At 42.4% G+C, this 26,559-nt stretch overlaps 1 protein-coding gene and 1 long non-coding RNA gene across 4 annotated transcripts in view; one reads left to right on the top strand and one right to left on the bottom strand.

The window, feature by feature from the left end:
* Positions 1-26,559, bottom strand: part of LOC110489963 (NADP-dependent malic enzyme) — a 132,021-nt gene that overhangs the window by 43,319 nt on the left and 62,143 nt on the right. The window contains exons 4-5 of the mRNA XM_021563003.2: positions 13,269-13,344; positions 524-685 (exon numbers count right to left, since the gene is read on the bottom strand). Coding sequence (XP_021418678.2) covers positions 524-685; positions 13,269-13,344 — 238 coding nt within the window. The remainder of the gene's footprint in view (positions 1-523; positions 686-13,268; positions 13,345-26,559) is intronic.
* On the top strand, positions 166-26,548 carry LOC118940237. 3 transcript variants are annotated; one of them, XR_005036768.1, is made up of 3 exons: positions 166-264; positions 548-723; positions 26,378-26,548. It is a non-coding gene; the product is annotated as an uncharacterized LOC118940237 (long non-coding RNA). The 3 variants fall into 3 exon arrangements; XR_005036767.1 differs by lacking the exon at positions 26,378-26,548 and adding an exon at positions 16,757-18,274; XR_005036769.1 differs by lacking the exon at positions 26,378-26,548 and adding an exon at positions 1,257-1,435.

Genomic DNA, 26,559 nt, shown 5'->3' with positions numbered 1-26,559 from the left:
GGCCCAGCTCTGGATGACATGGAGAAAATACACAGAGTTCAAATATAGCCGTGTACACAACACAGACTATTCTTAGTTTGCTCCTATTTAACAGTGTGGCCACAGCACACGTGCCGCCCGGCCCAGAGTGAGGCTCCTCTTTCAGCTATAAAGAGGAGGGCCAGGCCATACATAGGACCAGTGGGACCTCCAGGAAAAACCAAACCAGAGGTCCTCTTTGAATACTGTTGACTGACAGTGCTGGCGGGCTGGCAGGATGGATAGGTGCTTTTCTGTCTTGCATGGGTGAACAGTGGGGCTTTCCTCAGTTGTTTGGAAAATGTGGAGTTTGGAGACTGAGGGGCTTACCTGAATATAACGTATTGACTGGAGGGTGTTTTCTTAGCTGGCATATTACGTCTAGTTAGTTGTTACGAAGTTGACTGTTTTCTTTGTTACGTAGTTGACGGGTGTCAAGTGTATCATCTTGTTTGCATGTTGCTATGCATGTATTCCCTTGGTTGTTAGGTGTGTCTCTTCTTACCTCATTGTCTGTGCCCACATCCAGCATGACTGGCAGACACTGCTGGGGTGGCATGCCTCCACAGGCCGTGTAGAGTGCCAGCTTGCCCACAGGGATGCCCATGCCGTAGCAGCCCAGGTCCCCCAGGCCCAGGATCCTCTCTCCGTCTGTCACACACACCGCCTGTCAATCACATCACATCACACCTGTCAATCATACCTGTGAGTATATGTCAATCAAATACATTATCAGTCAGAGCAGACTGTCTATGGCTCTAGATAAAAGTCATTTTCTTTCGGCTTCCTGTTTGAAATGAACCAAATTAGCCAACATTTTTGTCATAATATCAGGCAGTGAAAATACATTAACCTGCAAATAAAGCAAGCATATTCATTAGTCAGTTTCAGTGAGTGTACATGATTAAACAGGAAATATTCACACTATGTTTCACCACTAACACGTCCTGTGTCTGTAAAATACATAAGTCAAACACGTTATCAGTCAGAGCAGAATATTAGTAACTCTAGACAAGGGTAGTCCCTAACCTCAAAGACTATCGTCAAGAAGTCAGTGAAAATACAGACAGTAACTTGCCAATACATCGATGTTCAGTAACAAATCATGGACATGATTTAACAGGGTATATTCAAACTAGCTACTGTAACAGCATTGCTTCCATCACTCCATTCCCATACTACCTTTCCAAGCAAACCCCCCACCAATCCTGCTTCTCTACTCTCCATCTGCCCTGCAGGTCTGACCCGGTCCTGCTTCACACAACCTAACCATGCACTCTTATTAAACAGAAAACGACAAACGAATAGCCTGACGTTCTCAATGTGGAATTTACAAACTAACGATTGTGTAACTCAACCTGATCACCAGGGGTGTTTTGGAAGAAAAACAATTATTGTCCAGGAAATGTGTCTTTGGCTTCACAATAACTTGATTGACATTAAAACATTAAAACAAGTGACCAACAACAAATATATAAAGACAATTATGAACTGGGTGGTTCGCTGACTGATGATTGTCTGAAAGATGTGTTATATCAGACCGTATACCACGGGTCCATTTTCTTTTTTTTACTGCTCTAATTACATTGATATTTAAGTGATAATGCCGGAGAAGCCGGTGTTTGGATGATATGGCATGGCTGTTATTAGGCCGGAGACTAAGACGAGTGGCGGCAAACCGTGCCAATATATCCTCCAAACACCTGCTTTGGGGGCATTATCACTTTTATACAACGGGTTAGCAACATTTTCAAATAATGATTGACATATTTTCATTAAAAACATTATTTTGATGGATTTATATCTATGGCGACATTCTTATCCCTTGCTTGACTGCTGGCCAACTACGGCTAACTTACAGTCACGTCAAACAGTGCAGCCAGAATAACAGAAAACAGCTGCGTTTGCAATTGTTTAAGTTGTTTTCTAGTGACATTTATTTGGATACATCCATAACAAATGAGATAATGATGTGCAATTTCAACTGGCATAAAAAATGTGCTCTCTCGCGTCAGGAAACTGTTGTTCAGAGGAGCTAGGCAACAACACAGGTAATACAATCACTTCAAACTGAAGTTGGAAAGACTGCAAATTAGCTGCATTTCGTTTCGTTCAGTCCTCAACTGGCAGCTTCATTAAATAGTATCCGCAAAACACCAGTCTGAATGTCAACAGTGAAGAGGCGACTCCGGGATGTTGGCCTTCTATGCAGAGTTCCTCTGTCCAGTGTCTGTGTTATTTTGCCCATCTTAATCTTTTATTTTTATTGGCCAGTCTGAGATATGGCTTTTTCTTTGCAACTCTGCCTAGAAGGCCAGCATCCCGGAGTCGCCTCTTCACTGTTGATGCTTACACTTTTGTTTTGCGGGTACTATTTAATGAAGCTGCCAGTTGAGGACTTGTGAGGTGTCTGTTTCTCAAACTAGACACTGATGTACTTGTCCTCTTGCTCAGTTGTGCATTCTGGTTAGAGCCAGTTTGCGCTGTCTTGTGAAGGGAGTAGTACACAGCGTTGTACGAGATCTTCAGTTTCTTGGCAATTTCTCAAATGGAATAGCCTTCATTCCTCAGAACAAGAATAGACTGACAAGTTTCAGACGAAAGTTCTTTGTTTCTGGCCATTTTGAGCCTGTAATTGAAACCACAACTGCTGATACTCCAGATACTCAACTAGTCTAAAGAAGGCCAGTTTTATTGCTTCTTTAAATCAGGACATCAGTTTTTAGCTGCGCTAACATAATTGCAAAAGGGTTTTCTAATGCTCAATTAGCCTTTTAAAATTATAAACTTGGATTAGCTAACACAATGTGCCATTGGAACACAGGAGTGATGGTTGCTGATAATGGGCTTCTGTTCACCTATGTAGATATTCTATGAAATAAAAAAAGCATTTTTTTCCATTTACAACATTAACAATGTCTACACTGTATTTCTGATCAATTTGATGTTATTTTGAATGGACAAAAAATGTTTTCTTTCAAAAACGAGGACATTTCTAAGTGACCCCAAACTTTTGAACGGTAGTGTATATACCCATAATAATGATGCTGATTCATGATTTCGACTGGCTGAGAAAAGCTGCCTGCCTGCCTGTCTCTCTCATCCCAACTCCTGACCCCTACACATTCATTATTATGGGATAGCTGGAGATCAAATTTCAATATTGAAACAATGTTGCAAATGTCAGAGAGACAAATACCATGATATTGTTTGAGGAGAGTGCACAACAACAAAACACTTATCACGCACGGCAACTGGTTTGATACATTCACCTCTGAAGGTAAATAATGTACTTAATAATGTACTTATTCAGTAATTTTGCTTTGATTTGTCCCCCCCCCCCCCCCCCACATCTAGATGTGTGAAGGTTAGTGTATTTTCTGTAGTGAAGCTAATTGTCCATCATTTATGACATTCCTGGGAGTGTGTAAACTTACATTTTGTATTACCATATCATTTTTGTATGTTCTCTATAGTTATGTACTTGAAAATGTATTAATTGACCAATTCGGCACATTGGGGCAGACGTGATACAACATTTTGAACAGTAATGCAATGATTCATTGAATCAGTCTAAAATGTTGTACATACACTGCTACCATCTAGTGGCCAAAATCTAAATTGCCCCTGGCCTCCTAAGTGATATAATGGCCTTTCTTTTGCATTTCAAAGATGGGGGGGGGGGGAGAGAGAAAGAAAACTCATGTTTTTTTTACCAGATGTGTTATATTCTCCTACATTAATTTTCCACAAACTTCAAAGTGTTTCCTTTCAAATGGTATCCATAATATGCATATTCTTGCTTCAGGTCCTGAGCTACAGGCAGTTAGATTTGGGTATGTCATTTGATTTCCAGATTTTAAGAATTTTTTCAAAATGATTGTTGAGAAAAGTATGGTGCAACCCATTGGGTATCTCATCACACACTCATATGCCATGTCTTGAAATATGCGGATATACGGATTAAAAGTACATTTGCATTGTAAAACAGCCAACTTTCTATCTCCACTCATAACTTTTGGACTTATAACACTCACAGAAGGCATGAATTATTGAGTCATTGTTAATTTTACACTTAAGGCATGACTGCCATTGTGCTGTCGAATTGGTGAATTGTGTCTATTGTATAATAATTCTATACATTAGTTTATACTGGATTAAGCATTCATTTTCATGAACTGTAATTTTGTTTGTTATGTTCGAACGCTCCCTCCATTTTGTGCCAATTTCAGTTACTTTCATGTCTTTGTTCCAATAGTTTATTGTTATGATATTGTTTGTTGGATAGACTCTGTGCAAGGTTTTGTATATTTTACCTCTCATATGTTTTTCCTTTTCTGACTCAAGTAAGATTCCCTCAACATTACTCTTATGTCTAAAAGATTTCAGATCGTTTTTGAAAATTTTTACGGTCGTGGCCAAAAGTTGAGAATGACACAAATATTCATTTTCACAAAGTGTGCTGCCTCAGTTTGTATGATGGCAATTTGCATATACTCCAAATCAAATCAAATCAAATCCAGAATGCATATACTCCAGAATGTTATGAAGAGTGATCAGATGAATTGCAATTAATTGCAAAGTCCCTCTTTGCCATGCAAATTAACTGAATCCCCCAAAAACATTCCCACTGCATTTCAGCCCTTCCACAAAATGACCCGCTGACATCATGTCAGGGATTCTCTCGTTAACACAGGTGTGAGTGTTGACGTAGACATGGATGGAGATCACTTTATCATGCTGATTGAGTTCGAATAACAGACTGGAAGCTTCAAAAGGAGGGTGGTTACCTCAAAGGAAACATGTGTCGTCATCATTGCTTTGCACAAAAAGGGCTTCACGGGCAAGGATATTGCTGCCAGTAAGATTGCACCTAAATCAACCATTTATCGGATCATCAAGAACTTCAAGGAGAGTGGTTAAATTATTATGAAGAAGGCTTCAGGGCGCCCAAGAAAGTCCAGCAAGCGTCAGGACCGTTTCCTAAAGTTGATTCAGCTGCGGGATCGGGGCACCACCAGTACAGAGCTTGCTCAGGAATGGCAGCAGGCAAGTGTGAGTGCATCTGCACGCACAGTGAGGCGAAGACTTTTGGAGGATGGCCTGGTGTCAAGAGCAGCAAAGAAGCCACTTCTCTCCAGAAAAAACATCAGGGACAGACTGATATTCTGCAAAAGGTACAGGGATTGTACTGCTGAGGACTGGGGTAAAGTCATTTTCTCTGATGAATCCCCTTTCCAATTGTTTGGGGCATCCGGAAAAGAGCTTGTCCGGAGAAGACAAGGTGAGCGCTACCATCAGTCCTGTGTCATGCCAACAGTAAAGCATCCTGAGACCATTCATGTGTGGGGTTGCTTCTCATCCAAGGCAGTGGGCTCACTCACAATTTTGCCTAAGAACACATCCATGAATAAAGAATGGTACCAACACATCCTCAGAGAGCAACTACTCCCAACCATCCAGGAACAGTTTGTTGACGAACAATGCCTTTTCCAGCATGATGGAGCACCTTGCCATAAGGCAAAAGTGATAACAAAGTGGCTCTGGGAACAAAATATAGATATTTTGTGTCCATGGCCAGGAAACTCCCCAGAACTTAATCGCATTGAAAACTTGTGGTCAATCCTCAAGAGGCGGGTGGAAAAACAAAACCCCACAAATTCTGACAAACTCCAAGCATTGATTATGCAAGAATGGGCTGCCATGAGTCCGGAAGTGGCCCAGAAGTTAATTGACAGCAGGCCAGGGCGGATTGCAGAGGTCTTGAAAAAGAAGGGTCAACACTGCAAATACTGACTCTTTGCATCAACTTCATGTAATTGTCAATAAAAGCCTTTGGCACTTTTGAAATGTACATTGGTCAGTCCAAAATGGCTTTTTAATTCTGTCATGAAAATAATTGTATTTCCTATTACCAAGTAATTTACGATTTCTATGCCTTTAGTTTTCCATGTGGGAGAATTTATCGGTGAATTCTGAAAAGCTATCCAAGGATTGTTCCATAGGGGTGTGTTTTTTAATGGAGGGATTTTAATTATTGTAGAATCCATTTCATTTTCTTTCATATAGATGAAGAAAACGTTTGTATTTAATCCATTTTAGAATAAGGCTGTAACATAAGAAAATGTGGAAAAAGTCAAGGGGTCTGAATACTTTCTGAATGCTCTGTATGTCGCAGGTAAAAGCCTTGATATATGATATAATTCCAGGTCTTGAAGGTTAAACCACCTTCAGACTTAGAATAAAAACAAAAGTTTTACATCTCCCTATGAGCTTTATTTGCCCATATAAAGTCGTATGACTGGATACTTTTTTAAAGAATGTCTTCGCTGGGGTAACTGGTATTACCAAAAATAAATCTAGAAACTTTGGGAGCTATTCTAAAAAGAGGTTTATTCTACCTGTACGATTCATGGGAAGATTATAATTAAAAGGAACATCTGCTTTCATGTTGTCAAGTAAAGCGACAAGCAATAAGGCCAGAGGAGGTTTGGCCAATCTACCACAGCCAAGTGCTGTTCTTAAGCGCGACGGAATGCTGAGTGCCTGCACAAGCCCTTAGCTGCGGTATATTGGCCATATACCTCAAACCCCAGAGGTGTCTTATTGCTATTTTATACAACGGATGGGTCTAATCCTGGATGCAATGGAAGACAATGGAAGAGGACAATGGTAGAGGTTTTATGACAATGGAAAAATCTAAACCATTTATATTTAAATATTGAAAAAGTGTGGGTGACAGGGAAAAACAGATTAGTGCAATTTGAGGCAATATTTATTTTATTGTACCTGTATTTAACTAGGCAAGTCAGTTTTACAATGACGGCCTACCAAAAGGCCTCCTGCGGGGACAGGGGCTGGGATAAAGAAAAAATATAAATAAATATAGGACAAAACACACATCACAACAAGAGAGACAACACAATACTACACAAAGAGAGACCTAAGATGACATAGAAAGGCAGCAAGATGACAACATCATGGTAGCAACAATATGGTAGCCGAAAAATCCATGGTACAAACATTATTGGGCACAGACAACAGCACAAAGGCCAAGGTAGAGACAACAATACATCACGCAAAGCAGCCACAACTGTCAGTAAGAGTGCCCATGATTGAGTCGTGAATGAAGAGAAAAAAAACTGCGAAACATTGGTGCGGCTGGCTTCCGGGTTGGATGCGCGCTGTGGTAAGAAGCAGTTGGGTTGGGTTGTGTTTCGAAGGACGCATGGCTTTCGACCTTAGGTCTCTCCCGAGCCCGTATGGGAGTTGTAGCGATGAGACAAGACTGTAATTACTAACAATTGGATCCCACCGAAATTGGGGAGAAAAGGGAGAAAAAAAAAAAAAAAAAAAAAAAAAAAAAAAAATGAATGTAACTGGCAGAACAGGTGTTGTATGTGGAGGATGAGGGCTGCAGTACTGTATATATCTCAGATAGAGGGGAGTGATGCCTAAGAGGGTTTATAAATAAGCATCAACCTGTGGGTTCTGCGACAGGTATATAATCTGACAAGCACTGGAGAGAGATGCGGTGGGAACATGTGGGTCTGGGCAGGTGTGATGACATTAATGTTTTGTCTGTATATCTTTATGTTTGAAAAAATGTAATCTTGCAAAAAAATGTAATACATTTTAAAAAATCATCATGATCATCATGAACAATATGTTCGATCCCAAAACCCAACATGCATGTGTGTATTTCCATGATTAGTCTATGACGCAGGCAATCTGGCACTATACTTTTACAACCTTGTTCCACACTGGTTCCACAGCACCCTGACACCACCTCAGGGGATGATGTCATCCACCTAATCACATTTTTAATGCCTAATGAACACATGATTAGGGGTTTATGACATTCTAACAGCAAAACCACTTATTATTTTTGGGATAAACGTCATTAATAGTCCCATACATTTGGGGCTTACTGATTTATTTCTGGATTTGTAGCTTTTATTATTGGAACTATGTAAGTAGGGCATCGGATCGTGATGAATAGTTTTATATGAGGTCCTGTGAGCTCAGGGATTCAGAGGGAAATGCCATAGTGTTGACAGCTGTGAGCAGGTGGTAGAGCGGCTAGAGTCTGCAGCAGGCATATCTTAACATGCCAGGAATACCTGGACGACTTGTCATACTGAATCTACAGTTGAAGTCAAAAGTTGACATACACTTAGGTTGGAATCATTAAAACTCGTTTTTCAACCACTCCACAAATTTCTAAATCGGTTAGAACATCTACTTTGTGCATTACACAAGTAATTTTTCCAACAATTGTTTACAGACAGATTATTTCACTTATAATTCACTGTATCACAATGCCAATGGGCCAAAAGTTTACACACACTAAGTTGACTGTGCCTTTAAACAGATTGGAAAATTCCAGAAAATGATGTCATGGCTTTAGAAGCTTCTGATAGGCTAATTGACATCATTTGAGTCAATTGGAGGTGTACCTGTGGATGTAACTCAGTGCCTCTTTGCTTGACATCATGGGAAAATAAAAATAAATAAGCCAAGACCTCAGAAAAAAAATGGTAGACCTCCACAAGTCTGGTTCATCCTTGGGAGCAATTTCCAAACGCTTGAAGGTACCACGTTCATCTGTTACAAACAACAGTATGCAAGTATAAACACCATGGGACCAAGTAGCCGTCATACCGCTCAGGAAGGAGACGCATTCTGTCTCCTAGAGATGAACGTACTTTGGTGTAAATCAATCCCAGAACAACAGCAGAGGACCTTGTTTCATCCAGCATCTTCACGGGTACAAAAGTATCTATATCCACAGTAAAACGAGTCCTATTTCAACATAACCTGAAAGGCCGCTCAGCAAGGAAGAAGCCACTGCTCCAAAACCGCGATAAAAAAGCCAGACTACGGTTTGAAACTGCACATGGGGACAAGACATACTTTTTGGAGAAATGTCCTCTGGTCTGATGAAACAAAAATAGAACGGACCATCGTTATGTTTGGAGGGAAAAGGGGGGAGGCTTGCAAGCTGAAGAACACCATCCCAACCGTGAAGCACGGGGGTGGCAGCATCATGTTGTGGGGGTGCTTTGCTGCAGGAGACCCTGGTGCACATCACAAAATAGACGCCATCATGAGGTAGGAAAATGATGTGGATATATTGAAGCAACATCTCAAGACATCAGTCAGGAGGTTAAAGCTTGGTCACAAATGAGTCTTCCAAATGGACAATGACCTCAAGCATACTTCCAAAGTTGTGGCAAAAAGGCTTAAGGACAACAAAGTCAAGGTATTGGAGTGGCCATCACAAAGCCCTGACCTCAATACTATAGAAATTGTGTGTGCAGAACTGAAAAAGCATGTGCGAGCAATGCCTACAAAACCTGACTCAGTTACACCAGCTTTGTCAGGAGGAATGCGCCAAAATTCCCCCAACTTATTGTGGGAAGCTTGTGGAAGGCTACCCAAAACGTTTGACCCAAGTTAAACCATTTAAAGGCAATGCTACCAAATACTAATTGAGTGTATGTAAACTTCTGACCCATTGGAAATGTGATGAATGGAATTAAAGCTGAAATAAAACATTCTCTCTACTATTATTCTGACATATCACATTCTTCAAATAAAGTGGTGATCCTAACTGACCTAATACAGGGATTTTTTTACTTGGATTAAATGTCAGGAATTGTGAAAATTCTGAGTTTACATGTATTTGGCGCACGTGTATGTATGTAGGTGTATGTAAACGTCCGACTTCAACTGTACATGACAAGAGCATGACTTGATATGCCTGAAGCCTGATGAAGACCTAAAGGTCGAAATGTTGTTGTAAATAAATATCTGGGAGCGTGAGCAGCAGTGCGAGGCATTTTCCTTTCTGTTTTCCATGAGTTTGCCTGCAACTCCAGCACCTGCGGAAAGTACCTGGATGTGTGTATGTTCTTTAGCTTTTGTACAAGATCATGACTTATCAGAGGATATTAGAGCTCAGTTGGTTGAAATGGCCTCAAACAGGCCAGAACCCATCGACATCAATGCATGATTTACGAGAACGTTGGAGTTACACTATGCAGAGCCTTCGGAAAGTACTCAGACCCCTGGACTTTCCCACATTTTGTTACGTTACAGCCCTATTCTAAAATTGATTACAAAATCATGTTTTTATAAAAAAATAATAAACAGAAATATCATATTTACATAATTATTCAGACCCTTTACTCAGTACTTTGTTGAAGCACCTTTGGCAGCGATTGCAGCATTGAGTCTTCTTGGGTACGATGCTTCAAGCTTGGCACACCTGTATTTGGGGAGTTTCTCCCATTCTTCTTTGCAGATACTCAAGCTCTGTTGGATGGGGAGTGTGGCTGCACAGCTTTTTTCATGTCTCTCCAAAGATGTTCGATGTTCAAGTCTGGGCTTTGGCTGAGTCACTCAAGGACATTCAGAGACTGTCCCGAAGCCACTCCTGCGTTGTCTTGGCTGTGTGTTTAGGGTTGTTGTCCTATTGGAAGGTGAACCTTCACCCCAGTCTGAGATCAAGGATCTCTCTGTACTTTGCACCATTCATCTTTCCCTAGATCCTGACTAGTCTCCCAGTCCCTGCCGCTGAAAAAACATCCCCACACCATGATAATGTCACCACCATGCTTCAATGTAGGGTTGGTGCCAGTTTCTTCCAGACGTGACGCTTGGCATTCAGGCCAAAGAGTTGAATCTTGGTATCATCAGACCAAAGAGTTTCTCATGGTCTGGGAGTCCATTAGGTGGCTTTTGGCAAACTCCAAGCGGGCTATCATTTCCCTTTTACTGAGAAGTGGCTTCTGTCTAGCACTCTACCATAAAGGCCTGATTGGTAGAGTGCTGCAGAGATGCTTGTCATTTTGGAAGGTTCTCCCATCTCCACAGAGGAACTCTACAGCTCTGTCAGAGTGACCATCAGGTTCTTGGTCACCCCTCTGACCAAGGCCCTTCTCCCCCGATTGCTCAGTTCGGCCGGGCGGCCAGCTCTAGGAAGAGTCTTGTTGGTACCAAAAATCTCCCATTTAAGAATGATGGAGGCCACTGTGTTCTTGGGGAAATTCCTTCCTGTAGATATTTTTTGGTACCCTTCCCCAGATCTGTACCTCGACACAATCCTGTCTCGGAGCTCTACGGACAATTTCTTCGACCTCATGGCTTTTTTCTCTCTGACATGCACCGTCAACTGTGGGACCTTATATAGACAGGTGTGTGTATTTCCAAATCATGTCCAATCAATTGAATTTACCACAGGTGGACAATCAAGTTGTAGAAACATCAAGGATTTTAATGGAAACAGGATGCACCTGAGCTCATTTTCAAGTCTCCTAGTAAAGGGGCTGAATACTTATGTAAATAAGGAATATTTTTTATACATTGGCAAAATTTCCAAAACCTGTTCTTGCTTGGTCATTATGGGTATTGTGTGTAGATTGCTGAGAATTTGTATTTATTTTATCCATTTTAGAATAAGGCTGTAACGTAAAAAAAATGTGGAAAAAGTCAAGGGGGCTGAATACTTTCCGAAGGCACAGTATACACCCCTTAAAATTTGTGGATTCAGCTATTTCAGGTACACCGGTTATAGACAGGTGTATAAAATCAATCACACAGCCATGCAATCTTGATAGACAAAACATTGGCAGTAGAATGGGCTTACTGAAGAGCTACGACTTTCAACGTGGCACCGTCATATGATGCCATCTTTCCAAAAAGTCAGTTCGTCAAATAACTGCCCTTCTAGAGCTACTCCGGTCAAATTAAGTGTCGTTATTGTGAAGTGGAAATATCTAGGGGTAACAACGGCTCAGCCAAGATGTGGTAGGCCACATAAGCATACAGAATGGGACCGCTGAGTGCTGAAGCGCGTAGAACCTACAAATCGTCTGTCCTTGGTTGCACCACTCACTACCGAGTTCCAAACTGCCTCTGGAAGCAACGTCAGCACAAGAACTGTTCATCGAGAGATTCACAAAATGGGTTTCCATGGCCAATCAGCCGCACACAAGCCTAAATCACCATGTGCAATGCCAAGCGTTGGCTGGAGTGGTGTAAAGGTCGATGCCATTGGACTCTGGAGCAGTGGAAACGAGTTCTCTGGAGTGATGAATCAGGCTTCACCATCTGGCAGTCTGACAGATGAATCTGGGTTTGGCGGATGTCAGGAGAACACTACCTGCCTCAATGCATAGTGGCAACTGTAAAGTTTGGTGGAAGAGGAATAATGGTCTGACGCTGTTTTTCCATGGTTCAGGCTAGGCCCCTTAATTCCAGTGAAGTGAAATCTTAACGTTACAGCATATAATGAATGACATTATAGACGATTCTGTGCTTCCAGCTTTGTGGCAACAGTTTGTGGAAGGCCCTTTCCTGTTTCAGCATGACAATGCGCCATGCACAAAGCGAGGTCCATACATAAATGGTTTGTCAAGATTGGTGTGGAATAACTTGACTGGCCTGAACACAGCCCTGACCTCAACCCCATCGAACACATTTGTGATGAATTGGAAATCCGACTGCGAGCCAGGCCTGATCGCCCAACATCAATGCCTGACCTCACTAACGCTCTTGTGGCTGAATGGAAGCAAGTCCCCACAGCAATGTTCCAACATGTAGTGGAAAGCCTTCCCAGAAGAGTGGAGGTTGTTATAGCAGCAAAAGGGGGACCAACTCCATATTAATGGCCATGATTTTTGGAATGAGATGTTCGATGAGCAGGTGTCCACATACTTTTGGTCATGTAGTGTACATGTGCTTTTCAGTGGCGGCAGGTGGGAGAACCTATAGGAGGATGGGCTATTGGAATGGCATCAAACATATGGAAACCACATGTCCTCCTATAGCTCCTCCCACCAGCCTCCACTGGTGCCTACCCCCAGTTATCCCACTGTCCATACAGAGGTCCCTTAGTTCCAGGAATGCTAACCCATGACTTCTAAGCCAGGGCTGCCCAACACCCTCCTGAAGAGCTTTCAGAGCAGAATTTCACTCCAACCCTGATCTAACACACCTGATTCTACTAATTGGCAGTTCACCAGGACCTTGCTTTGCTTGATCAGGCGTGTCATTTACAACAGGCCTGGAGCAAAACCCTGCATACCCAATAGCAATACCTGCCTTATTCCATCAGACTGAAGAACTAGGCCTAACAGTGTAAAGGGCATAGCACCCCTAATAAAGAGATATGGTGCCATTTCAGACAACCTATTTCCGCATTATATAGGGAAAGGCCATTTCAGGTTTGACCATAGACTTACGCGTATGTCCTTCTCTGGCCAGCTCTGGAGCACGGTGGAGATGTGAGTGAGGTCATGGATGGTGATAAAAAGCCCCCTGGAACAGATCAGAGATCAGATGAGTTATAATGAGTGAGACTAGATGAACTGTTTACAGTACCTTTCACATTGCATATCGATTACCAGCATAAGGAAATGCTGTAATTTTGCTCAGTACGGAGAAAAAAACATTGTCTTTGCATTGTTTCAAATTGTTCTTTGATACCTGAATGGAAGCTTGAAATTAACTTTATCATTCGCAAGGAGATTCCTGCAAAAATATTATTTGAAGTTGCTTTTTGAAGTTTCAATCCAATTTTTCTGCCCTTTTCCCCCCTACTTGTGTTGTAATATCCCAGAGCAGATGCCACCTGGAAAATGGATAGCTGGGCCAGGGACCCCTCTAGTGCTCCTCTGTTCCAGGAAAAGCTAGATAGATATGCTTAGTCTGTGTGCGTGTGTGTACGCCCACAGGGTGGGAGGTCCAGCCCAGAAAGGTTTCAGCCTGGCCCAACAAAGCCATCTGCCCATGATGTGGAGGCACTATCCTCTCCATATGTGCCAGCAACAACAAAAAATATCTATATTGTAAAATCTGCTCATAAACTAAAAACACAGGTCGAAGCTGGAAAGCGAGAAGGAAAATGTGAAGCAGCAAACAGCCCAAAGCCTGTTAAAAAAGAACCAGAACACAAAAAGGGTTGGAAAGAAGAAGAGAGAGACATAAACGTGTCACATAAAAATACCCTGATAACTTTAAAGTTTCAGCTGAGGTTGACCCCAATGTCATCGCTGGATATTAACTTTCCTGCCAGACATCGGCAACTACAGGCAATAACAGGCAATAACAGTACAGGGACAGTACAACAAGTCTAATATTAATGACAAACCTATCACACCCGGTAATGTTTCACCTGTCATTGTGCTAGTCTCCAACCCTCTCCAGGTGTCGCCCATCTTCCCCATTATACCCTGTGTTCTCTGTTTGTCCGTTTGTCCGTTTTGTTTCGTGAAACCTACCAGTATTTGTTCCCCTGCTCCTGTCTCTTCTTGCTCCTGTTTCATAGTCCTTCATGGTTTTGACCCTTCTGCCTGCCCTGACCCTGAGCCTGCCTGCCGTTCTATACCTTGCCCCACCTCACTGAATTATTGACCCCTGCCTGCCCTGACCCTGAGACTGCCTGCCGTTCTGGACCTTTTACATCCTCTCTGGATTACTGACCTCTGCCTGCCTTTGACCTGTTGTTTGCCTGGCCCTGTAATAGAAATAAACTTTTGTTTCTTCGACACTGTCTGCATCTGGGTCATACCCGAAACCTGATAAAACCTGATGACACAATTCTTGTATGAAGGCCCTCTAGATTTGTATTTTATTTTACCTTTATTTAACCAGGTAGGCTAGTTGACAACAAGTTCTCATTTACAACTGCGACCTGGCCAAGATAAAGCATAGCAGTGTGAACAGACAACAACAGAGTTACACATGGAGTAAACAAAACAAGTCAATAACACAGTAGGAAAAAAAGGGGAAAAAAGAGTCTATATACATTGTGTGCAAAAGGCATGAGGAGGTAGGCAAATAATTACAATTTAGCAGATTAACACTGGGTGATAAATGATCAGATGGTCATGTGCAGGTAGAGATACTGGTGTGCAAAAGAGCAGAAAAGTAAATAAATATAAACAATATGGGGATGAGGTAGGTAAATTGGGTGGGCTATTTACCGATGGACTATGTACAGCTGCTGCGATCGGTTAGCTGTGTCAGATAGCAGATGTTTAAAGTTGGTGAGGGAGATAAGTCTCCAACTTCAGCAATTTTTGCAATTCGTTCCAGTCACAGGCAGCAGAGAACTGGAAGGAAAGGCGGCCAAAGAGGTGTTGGCTTTAGGGATGATCAGTGAGATACACCTGCTGGAGCACGTGCTACAGGTGGGTGTTGCCATCGTGACCAGTGAAACTGAGATAAGGAGGAGCTATACCTAGCATGGACTTGTAGATGACCTGGAGCCAGTGGGTTTGGCAACGAATATGCAGCGAGGGCCAGCCGACTAGAGCATATTAGAGCATTGGATTCTGTTGTGAGATTCGGATAGTCATGAATACTCTGATAAAATGATGGGTCACATTTCATCTCCCTGAGAAACTGGAAACCTTCCTACTACATCATATCATTTGGAAATGGAAACCTCTGGAGTTGAATCTTGGGTTAGTTTCTGTGGTGTGTGTGTGTGTGTGTGTGTGTGTGTGTGTGTGTGTGTGTGTGTGTGTGTATGTATGTATGTGTGTGTCTGTGCATGTATACATCTATATGCATGTGTGTACGAGGCTGATAGAGGACCAGTCAATATGAGGGCCACATTACTTGAGCTAAAGGTAGAGAGAGAGAGCTTCTCACACATGGTGACCCACGTCACTCACCGCGGGGCTCTACATATTTGGCCTCCATAGGTAAACACTGTGTCCTCCTGCCACATTTCTGATGAATTTGAGTCGACATTTCCAAAATAAGAAAAGAGAATGAAACACACAATGAGGAAATGAAGAGCAGGAAGTAAGAGATGGAAATTCGATTTTACAGCAAAAGAAAAAGTTTGAAAGGATGAGAGATGGAGAGAGACCGTGAGGGTGAGAAAGAAGGAGAGGGAGAGAGGGTTTGGAAGGAAAACCTCGAGTTGAGACCTGTTAGGGAGGTCAAAGAGGGGACCAAAACAAGAACAAATGGGACATAAAATCAAAAACCTCCACGGTCAGTCACACTCTTTAAAATGTTTAAACTGGACCAGAAATTGCTGCCAGAGGTCAAGCACGTAACGAGAAAGCTAACAATCAGTAACAACTCACAACTCATATGTGTTTGACCCTCAGTGATCAAACACATGCACACAAACACACTCACATCCTGTTTGATGCGCTTCATTGTTGGAACATTTGATTAGTCTGTCTGTGTGGCGTTTAAACAGCTGTGAAGAGCTGGATTTGCTTGCAGTGTGTGTGTGCAGTGTTTTTGTGTGTGTGTGTAACCTGTGAGAGTTGTGTGTGTGAGAAGCCTGTGAGAGCACTGGGTCAGTGGAGTGTGTGAGGCCTGCTGGGTTTGTTTGCCTGCAGCGACCGTGGGGCAGAGAGCAGAGCTGCTGCCAATTCCAGAGCTAAGAGATCCAGGTCAGGGAGAGGAGCATGTTGATGGTGGTGGTAGGGGATGGTCCTCATTGGCTGGACTGACCACATTTACTGGTGTTGGTCAAAATGACTCGTCTGATATGTGATAGACATGGACATGGTTCTTAACACATTATGACCATAGATGTTCCTTATTACAGCATAATAGCTCTATTATTTGTTCAAATATCTCACTTGAATTGTCCCAATCTGTCTCCAGTTTCTTCTATCATTCTTTCTCTCTCCCCTTCTCTTCCGTTCCCCTTCTCTCCCTTTCCCTCTCCATGTCTGTCTATCTCAACTCTCTTCAGTGCTGTCGGGGGGAGACGTTGACCCCATGATCCTGAGATGAGGGAGGAGAGGTGTCCTCAGTGCCTCTGACACCTTTCCCCCGATCCCCTCACAACATCTGTACAGGGCCTCCAGCTCCTTCTCCATCCCTTAGGAACAGTACTGGTGTTATAATAGGACTTCAGTCACATCCCCTAGGCTGAAGAGAAAGGGGAAAGGGGTGAGATATTCCGTGAGAAGGGGGCGAGAGCTGAGCTTTCTCACCAAGAGTCTAATGGCCCCATACTCAGAATCATAGTACCTCTCAGAATCACCTCATCTGGATCTAGGTGTAAAAATAAAAGGTAATCTTGAGTGGAAGGAGACAATACTGTTTAACAATGTATATGAGAGATCAAATGTGTTAAAAATGCACACCTTGAGATTGATACAGAATGAAGTTGGTGAGGAGTGTTTGTGGAGTCTGTCTATAAGAACTTGAGCACTGATAGGTGGATGGTGTCCCAACTGTCCTGTGAGGATCCGAATAGGTCAGACCAGCTTTGCAATAAATAACTTCAACCAGACCCCCTCTCACCCGCAGAGGGGGGGGGACTGGTGGGGTTTGACAGCTCACACCCCGTTGTAAATCAAGGACAGAACACTCAGCATCTCTCTAAATTCACCCAAGGAATGTGCCTTTGTTTTAAGAAGATTTTCCACCAAAACTCTAACACGTTCAAAAGCAAATACTGGAACAATATTTCTAACATAGAACGTGGGGAATATTTCTAACATAGAACGAGGGGAATGGGCTTTGTGTTTTCTTGATTTGCTTACCTATTTAAGCTTGTGAAGCTCGCCCTTGTGTGTGCGGGATTATATTTTGTTCACGTCTTGTATCGGGGGTGTTATTGTGCTCCGGATCGTTGTTACCCTGTGTTTTGGGTTGGTCAGTGTTTTGGCCCTGTGTTTTGGGCATGTCAGTGTTTTGGCCCTGTGTTTTGGGCATGTCAGTGTTTTGGCCCTGTGTTTTGGGCATGTCAGTGTTTTGGCCCTGTGTTTTGGGCATGTCAGTGTTTTGCCCCTGTGTTTTGGGCATGTCAGTGTTTTGCCCCTGTGTTTTGGGCATGTCAGTGTTTTGCCCTGTGTTTTGGGCATGTCAGTGTTTTCGCCCTGTGTTTTGGGCATGTCAGTGTTTTCGCCCTGTGTTTTGGGCATGTCAGTGTTTCCGCCCTGTGTTTTGGGCTGGTCAGTGTTTTCGCCCTGTGTTTTGGGCATGTCAGTGTTTTCGCCCTGTGTTTTGGGCATGTCAGTGTTTTTGCCCTGTGTTTTGGGCATGTCAGTGTTTTTGCCCTGTGTTTTGGGCATGTCAGTGTTTCCGCCCTGTGTTTTGGGCTGGTCAGTGTTTTCGCCCTGTGTTTTGGGCATGTCAGTGTTTTTGCCCTGTGTTTTGGGCATGTCAGTGTTTTCGCCCTGTGTTTGGGTTGGTCAGTGTTTTCGCCCTGTGTTTTGGGCATGACCATTTTTGTGCCTGGATTAAAGTGCATTTCTCCGTGGAACCCTCTGCTCTCTGCACCTGATTCCTACCTTCCCCTCCTAGTCATCCGTGACATGACCGAAAAGAACACTAATATCATATGTCATTAAAAATGTCACTAAGGAAATACTGTACCTTGAAAAGTATACCCAAAAGTATACCCACAATATGTTGTGCATGAAATATGAAAAATGCGTGAGTGTTTTTGTTAAGAGAGGGACATGATTTTAGGAGCCATAAGGGATAATTGTTTTACAAAACTTTGTACAAGTGACAAGTCACGCCCCCGAGTGAGGTCAGAGAGCGTGCCAACCTGACGGAACCGTCCCTTTTGAGCAAACTGTATAAAATAACGGGTCAAGAATTAACATATCAGACCAGAGAGATGTTGAGATGCAGCTCACGTTTAAAGTGGTTTAAACTTTGAATCTCAACATGGCGGTAGAGACGATAGTCACCTCCCGGACAATCACTGGTACGGCTGATTAACGGTCCTAAGTATCTAGGACATTTAAGTGGGACCATTCCATTACTCTGTTCAAATCATCGTATTACGCTACTCTCATCACCCCACTGGGAACCATCGACACGGCTGGCTAGCCTATCTTCAACAAAGCATCTTCCAGAGCGAATGGAAGGAGAATAAACTCTGTGGTTCTGTTCAGGACTTACACGTCAAGTCACCGGATACCGGACGACTGCAGAGGAGAACAACAGTAGAAGGCAGGTGGGGACCTCTTTGGACAATCAGAGCCTTACAAGCGTGCCGCGAAAAAGGCAGTTATCAGATTAATGAAAGTAAAGTCACGACAACGGCATAGTCTTCGATAATAGAAAGGTAAAGTTTTAAGCTAGCCTGTGTAGAACTTTCTTGGAGTAGTGAGTGAGTGAACAAGAGACCAGCTGAAAGGAGGAAGAGAGAGAGCAAAGAAAACAGCACCGGGCTGAAATCGGCAATACCGCTGACCCACAACCCAGCAGAAAACACAACCCAGGGGAGTGTGTGCCAAGAGTGGGACTGCAGCAACAATATGGCCCCAGCAGGAGCTGCTCTCTACACTTGACCCACAACATGGCCAGAGCCCCAGAGAGACACCAACTTCTGACAGACTACCGACCCGTGTCCTCAACAAACACAGAGCGCCAGCCACTCACCCAGAATATATCAGCCCACATAGCATCACCGCTCACCCCATTCAAGACTCTCTCTGCTGCTCGTTAGCCATAACCTCTGAACGGCTAAACTGTCACTAAGCAGTGTGAGCTGTATGTGTGCGTGTGAGCACAGTGAGAATGCAATGGGAGGTGAAACAATGTGTACCAGTTATGTGCGGTTCAACACAACATTTTTTTGTCAAAGTCTAATAAGTCAATCTTAATAGGATATTGAATGCATTCTAAAATGTCACTCAGAGAGACTTCTAAAGTGCTTTTACCAACCAAAAGGCCAAGGCCCAAACAGTGGATTACATAAAACATCTGGGACAGTTTCCCTACCTACAATACCATACATACTAGCATTCATTTAATGTGCATCTGTGATTGGAGTGGACAGAGAGTGGAAAGATATAGGCCTGAAACATGAAGTCACAAATAACACAATATCAAAACCCTCAGATGTTCATTAGTAATTGTCTAATTCACCACATCGCTGTGAGACAATGGTGTAGAAGAACAATGAGGACAATGCAGTGGAGGCAATAACTTTACTCTGCAAAGAAAACAACTGTTTGGACTAGAGATATTTTTCATTTGGGAGAGAGAGGGTGAGGAGGGAGTTTGTGACACAGCAAATATCTCTGGTCTTGACTCTTTCCAAACCCAACATAGAACACTGGAATACCCTTGTGTCACCTTTGGGGGTCATTCGAGAAATCAAGTATTTTGTCTCCTACCAAAACATATCAATCGCGCATTTGCTTCTGTCAATAGACTGAAAAGACAGGAGTGTGGGGTCGAGCGCATGCTGACCATCCAGCTTCTCTGTCATCCCTCTTAAGAATAATGTGTTGGGCAGCTCCTCTAAAGACCACTATATAAATATGAGAGAGAGAGAATTTCTTTGACTGGATGTGGTAAGTGACCGCAAGCTGAAGAATAGGACTGACAGTACAATATTTGAGCCATGAGGTCGCTGGTTTCAGCTTTCTGCTTCTTCCTTCTCCTAGTGGTATTTAAAGACATGTCCCAGAATGTTTTTACGTTTTAATGTTTATACCTCCATCTTTGAGCTGGATGTGACAATTTGTAGTTCATACATGCAGAATTACTGTCTTACCTCAATTAGCCACAAAATCCCTAGTTTGAAAGTGACTGTTTTTCTGGAAGCTGTGCAGCGCCATTTGTCCTACATGTTCCCCCACCTGGCCCAGCCCCCTAGCAATTTGAGTTCAACCAATGAACTTCAGCCCCTCGACATTTGAGTGACAGATGAGGCACATCATGCACACACAGCAGAGAGAGAGAAAGAGATAAAATGACACTAGATGGCTTAATGAACTGGAGATTGAGGCAAGGGTCAAACTGTACTCACTCACAGCAGAAGATGCAATATACACAATATCAATAAAAATGGCTTTTTTCATTCATTGTTTGTTTATCTTGAAACTAAAGTTAAAACAAACTCAAAGAAGGTTTCACATGACATGCAAAAGAATGACATTGCACTAAGGAAGCCGTGATAGCCTATACAGACACACCCGATGCCCAAATTGATGACTTATGTCACACAGCTGAGAGTCGAGTGGAGAAGAATCCATTCGGTTCAGTCAGTTGTCCTGGTGAGCCCTTCCCAGCTAGCTAGCTAGTTTATGCTTGTGGCTAAAAACGTCATCAAGAATTTGAAACTTGTCTGCTGATGTTGGGACTTGGGAGAGTGTTCAGAATCATTCCGTTTTTATCGGAGTAATTGTTATGTTTATAAAAAAAATAATGTAGCCATTAATGCCGTAGTTGTACATTTTCTGTGAAAATCACGTTTTAACCGTAACCCTGGTCTCATATTGCATATTGGTAATGGCTACACTATCTAGCTACATCCCTCTCCTTACTGCCAGTATGGAGAGGGAATTACTGAGGATCAACTGTACTATTTGTACAGGCTTTGATCTTGTCCCATCTTGATTACTGTCTGGTAAAATGGTCAGGTGCAGCAAAGGCAGACCTAGCAAAGTTGCAGCTGTGTTTAAACAAAGCAGCACGCCTTGCCCTTAACTGCACACACAGAACTAACATTAAAAAACATGCATGATAGTCTTTCATGGTTGAGGGTTGAGGTGAAATTGACTACTTATCTTCTAGTCTTTTTAAGAAACATGTTTGTGTTGAAAATGCCTAACCACTTGTATAATCTACAGTGGGTTGTCTTTTAAAAGTTGCAGCATACTGCAGGACAGCATGCGTGGTGCCACAGAATTCTATGGCATGTTATTTAAGTGCCCACCACTGGTACCATTAATGCTAGTTAGTGCTAGTTTGACCATCAGATGACATCTTTGAGAAGCATTTGATAGCCTTCAATAGTGGCTGTACTAGAGAATTTAAAACCTTTTTTGTAAGAACATAGTATATGGGACTGATTTTAAGAAATGTTGCTTAATTCATTTGCTTAATATTATGTTGTTTCTATTCCAAGATAAACTAAAAACCCTCTGGGTTTCCGTTAGAATGGAACGGAAAATACGGCACTGTACAAAGTGATGGTCGGGAGTAGGCTACAGTACTGGGCTATTTAGCTAAACAATTCCTGTGTCGTGCGAGCATGTGGGAGACCGGGGTTCAATGCCCCGACGGGGAGGAAGGAGTAGGCTGTCTTTGTAAATAAGAATTTGTTCCTTAACTGACTTGCCTAGTTAAATAAAAAGGTTACACTAAGAGCATAACATTTCTACACCATAATTGTAGTCTAACCAATACCCAAACAGAGATTGTCAAAATAAAAATGTAATTGATTTATCAAGACCAGTCCCTATACATATCTCAGAGCAGCGGGAACTGGCAATAATTACATATAGAAGATTGAAGGATTCTAAATTTAAACCAAAAGCCACCTCATGAGTCTCCCGGGGGCAGCCGGCATGGGTATCTGTAGCAACTAATTTTGCATTGCGGTGACTTAGACAGCTGTTTCCACTGGGGAGGCCCCATCCAGAAAGTATCAAAATACAGAGAGGTGTTGGTAAAGGTATATTGTCCTGCTAATAGCCCATAATGGGCTATTATAATACTGTACATGGTGTCCAGGTCAGGATAACCAAAAAAAGTATTTATTAAAGACTATCAGAAAGAATGTTTGTACTTATTTATTTTGATCCAAAGCCATGAATGAGTGAGTCACTCAGCTTCATGTAGGTGCCGCTATATGACTGTGCCATCAACTTGATAATATATAACGAGGTTATTTTGTTTTTTTTTAAAAGAAAGTGAGCGATTGTAATCTTAATAAAGGCCTAAATAATATTTGTAAAGGCCAAAACATTTATTTCTGTTTTTATAGGGAGAGAAACGCTAGGCCAATTGTGCGCTCCCAATCATGGTCGGATGTGATACATAATAGTGGATACAGCTGGAGAACTGCAAGGTAATCCCATTGTGCGCCACTCGGGAGCCATGGCCAATATATATTGTCCTGCTAATAACAGGGTTAATAATATATCTGTGAGAATATCCAAGGGTATTTTATATAATTCTAAATTAATAATAATTTTTTCAATCGCTTTGTTTAAAGAAATAGCAGTATTCTGGAGATTATTTTGTTTTCAAATAATGTAAAATGAGCCTAGAAAAAGGCCATCACATGAGGTGAGACATTGAAACTAATTTGTAAATAAAGCCAGTTTGTAATTTAGAATGATGTATTTCTGTTTTTAGAGGGAGAGAAACCAAAAACCTAGTCATCTCACGGGTCTCCCAGTCGAACCAGCATCTGTAACAACACAGCTTGCACTGCTATGCGGTGTCTTAGACCGTTGCACCACTCAGGCGCTGTACAAAGTGATCGGTCGGGAGTGGACTATTCTACTACAGTAAGAGCAAAATAATCCTAACACAATAAAATAAAAACCTTAGTGTAACAACACTTTTAGTAAGTAATATTGAAGTCGTGCACAATTATAGTTTTCTATTTAGGTTTATGTCGTCCATTCAATGTCAGTTAGAGACACAGTAGGACTCAAAAGCATAATCAGTGCTCTAACTCCCCCTTGCGCTGGTCTGGAGCAATGAAGTAGTGACGCAGGGTACTGTACTAAAAAACAAATGACCTCTAAGTACCACAGCATAATCACAAAACTTTTGGTGGAGCAACCACCAAATAAATAATAATAAATAAATAAAACAGAACAGACTTTTGTTTGGTACATAACCCACCAAACATGCCACTATGGATTTCTTCACGGTACCCAAACCAAAAACAGATTTAAAGCGTCCCTCACTTACTGCATGTATAAAATGCTGTCATCATGGAATGCTCTGCCACCAAAGGTCACTGTACACAGGCAAAAAGCAAGTATAGCTTAAAAAACTAAAATATTCTATCACAGTGTATCAAGAATGTAACTGAACTGTATATAACAATAGGAATATATGGATACTGTGTAAATAATATAGATATTTTTTGTCTCTTGGTGTCTTTACTATACAAAGCACAACTCTTGTTTTATTAGGAATTGAATGTAATATATTATGTTGTTCTTGTCTATTACTGTTCTGTACTTTGTTATGTATTTGTATATTTTATGCAGACCCTAGGAAGAGTAGCTGCTGCGTGTCCAGCAGCTAATGGGGATCCTAAGAAACTAAACTGCCGGACAGTAGTGCTCCCCGAGCGAGAGCGAAGGACACTGTACCCCGTGGTTTTGTGTTTCCCGCTTGCAGCGCAAACTCTTCTCATTGAGCAGCAACATTAGACTGTTTTACAGTGACATCCAGATGGCTACTACCAAATGATTTAATGTGTAGGCCGCTATCCTACTCTAAATAAAATCAAGTGGGACAGAACACATTGGCCACGTTAACTACCACCAGCGACATGTGATACAGCTGCCTAGCCTGCCTGATCGGAACCAACTACATAGCGCCTCGATAAAACATCGTTGCAATGGTAATTTGCACCGGCTTGTCGTTACGTTAACTAATTGCATGTCACGGTGACATCCAGAAAGTGACCAATACTACAAGTTATTTATTCCTTTCCCATCAAGATAAACATCACATTCTTTAACAGGTTTTAAATAGCGCCATGCTGCCGTGGGTGCCAGCTATACAGAATAAACTAGCTAGCTGGGAAGGGCTCATCCGGACAAATTACTGCTGCTACGTTTGACCCCCACAGCGAGCTCATTGCGTTGCACATATCAAGTAAAGGGACTTTTAGTGGCCAGTTATCAGAGTGAGTTATGGTGAAGGCCAAAGAGTGAAGAGGAGTCATGTGTAGAGTAGAGGTCAGGTAACAACATTAGGTAGACAGGAAGTTTTAGATAACCCTTAAGGTAGAAATTCCCCCTAAGATGTTTTGTGCAACTGTCTAAAAAGTTAAGGGACCTATTGGGGAAAAGGGAGAAATTAACTGTTTTGTGCAACTGTTGTCTGTAGGGCTCTGGAATAATACACCCCTGTTTCAGTGAGTGAACCAGCGCCAAGCAATTGACAAAATCCATAGCAGCAGCATCTGGAGGAGGAAAAAGAGCCAATAGTAGGCAGGCCGCTGGCACTGCCCGTCAATAACCCAACCAATGCCAGTGCCTGTACTGACGGTCGCTCTGTTTGCCCAGTTTTATAAATAACGAATTAAAACAGAACGGAGCAGCATCAAAGAGACTAAATACTGTATGCAGCAGAGCTCTGGGAGAAAATAGCTCAGTTAAAACTCGAGACGGCCGGGGGAATTTGGAACGGTGACAGAAGAATAAAGCATCAGCTGGTCCCTTTGCCTCCCTCCCAGATCTCCCCCTTTCTCCCTCTCCTGTATGCAGACATGAGAAGCATTCCCGCTGCCTGAACCGCCAGCGACATAGGAAAATTATAACCCATTACCCTTCCTCCCTTCCTCCCTCCCCCTACACCCCCTTCCTCCTGAGTCACTTGTCTTTCTACTGCAGCCCATTGAATATAGGCAAGGCCTCCACCAGCCAGAGCATCTTCCCATATGGAGCCATCCAGGTCTGCAGCCATTGACGCTGTGGTGGATGTCATTGCCAAACACATTGCATGACAACTGCAAACAGGATTTATGCCGCCAAGCAGACATACAGCCAACCTGAATGTGAGATAACACACACACACACACACACAGAGAGAGACTGGTATCCATTCCAGAATGCTCATTGTAAGACTGCATTTCTCTCAGGCCTTGCCTACATTACAACCGGAGGAAAAGTCTCTTCCCAAAGAAAGACATCCTGCTAAATGAATCAGAGCCACAGACCTGCAGAAACTGACAAGCCCTCCGATATCGTTCAGCCATATGCCGCTACACGTTCCATTAATTAGCCCCTTCTGCAGAGATCATTACTTTTCTGGCGCGCAAATAATGGTTTGTGTGGGTTGAAATGTGCCTCCTATTTGTGCCGAAATGTATCAGACATGATATTTGACTCTGCTAACTGTGTGCAATGATCAATTACAATGTGTTTCTGCAAAAGGCTACTTTCTGTTAGCAACAGAGGTCAAGATTGGATCATACCACATGAGAAAAATGCATTAGTCTTTCCACTAAGTTCAAATGGGATCAGATTGTTTTTTCTGGGAAAATAACCTAAAAGTGGCATGGTGGAGATGGGAGACAGGTCAAAACGAATTGTATAGCACCAGTAAATACTGTATGTGAGACTAGGATTTATGGAGTATTATATCCTTACATTTACAGACAAATATGGATGGAATTTTAGTAGATGTATGGGGGCAACACGGGGCAGGCTGCTACAACGATGTCCACTGTGAACCACTTGTATCCCATTCTGATTCCTCATACAATACAGATGAGGACATCATGTAGAACATTCATATGACACGGACAGGCCTGGACTGGGACAAACATATTTTATGACAAACAACCAGACATTTCACGCACAATCCAGATTTTAGCAATAGTATTTTATTCAGATCCCCCATTTTCCTCCCCCAGAAGAAGAACGCTGTAGGCCAAGACTTTGTCTGGCTCTTGGAGATCACGATGACTGTTGGAATCCTGAGGCGACTATGTGAAAAATCTGTCGATTTGCCCTTTAGCATGGCACTTAAACTCTAATTGCGCCTGTAAGTCACTCAGGAGAAGAGTGTCTGCTAAATGCTTAATAAAATGTCAAA

This window comes from Oncorhynchus mykiss, chromosome 2, assembly GCF_013265735.2.
Source record: "Oncorhynchus mykiss isolate Arlee chromosome 2, USDA_OmykA_1.1, whole genome shotgun sequence".
In the NCBI taxonomy this organism is placed as follows: domain Eukaryota; kingdom Metazoa; phylum Chordata; class Actinopteri; order Salmoniformes; family Salmonidae; genus Oncorhynchus; species Oncorhynchus mykiss.
The sequence above is the reverse complement of the archived record's forward strand: the minus strand, read 5'-3'. Positions and strand labels throughout refer to the sequence as shown.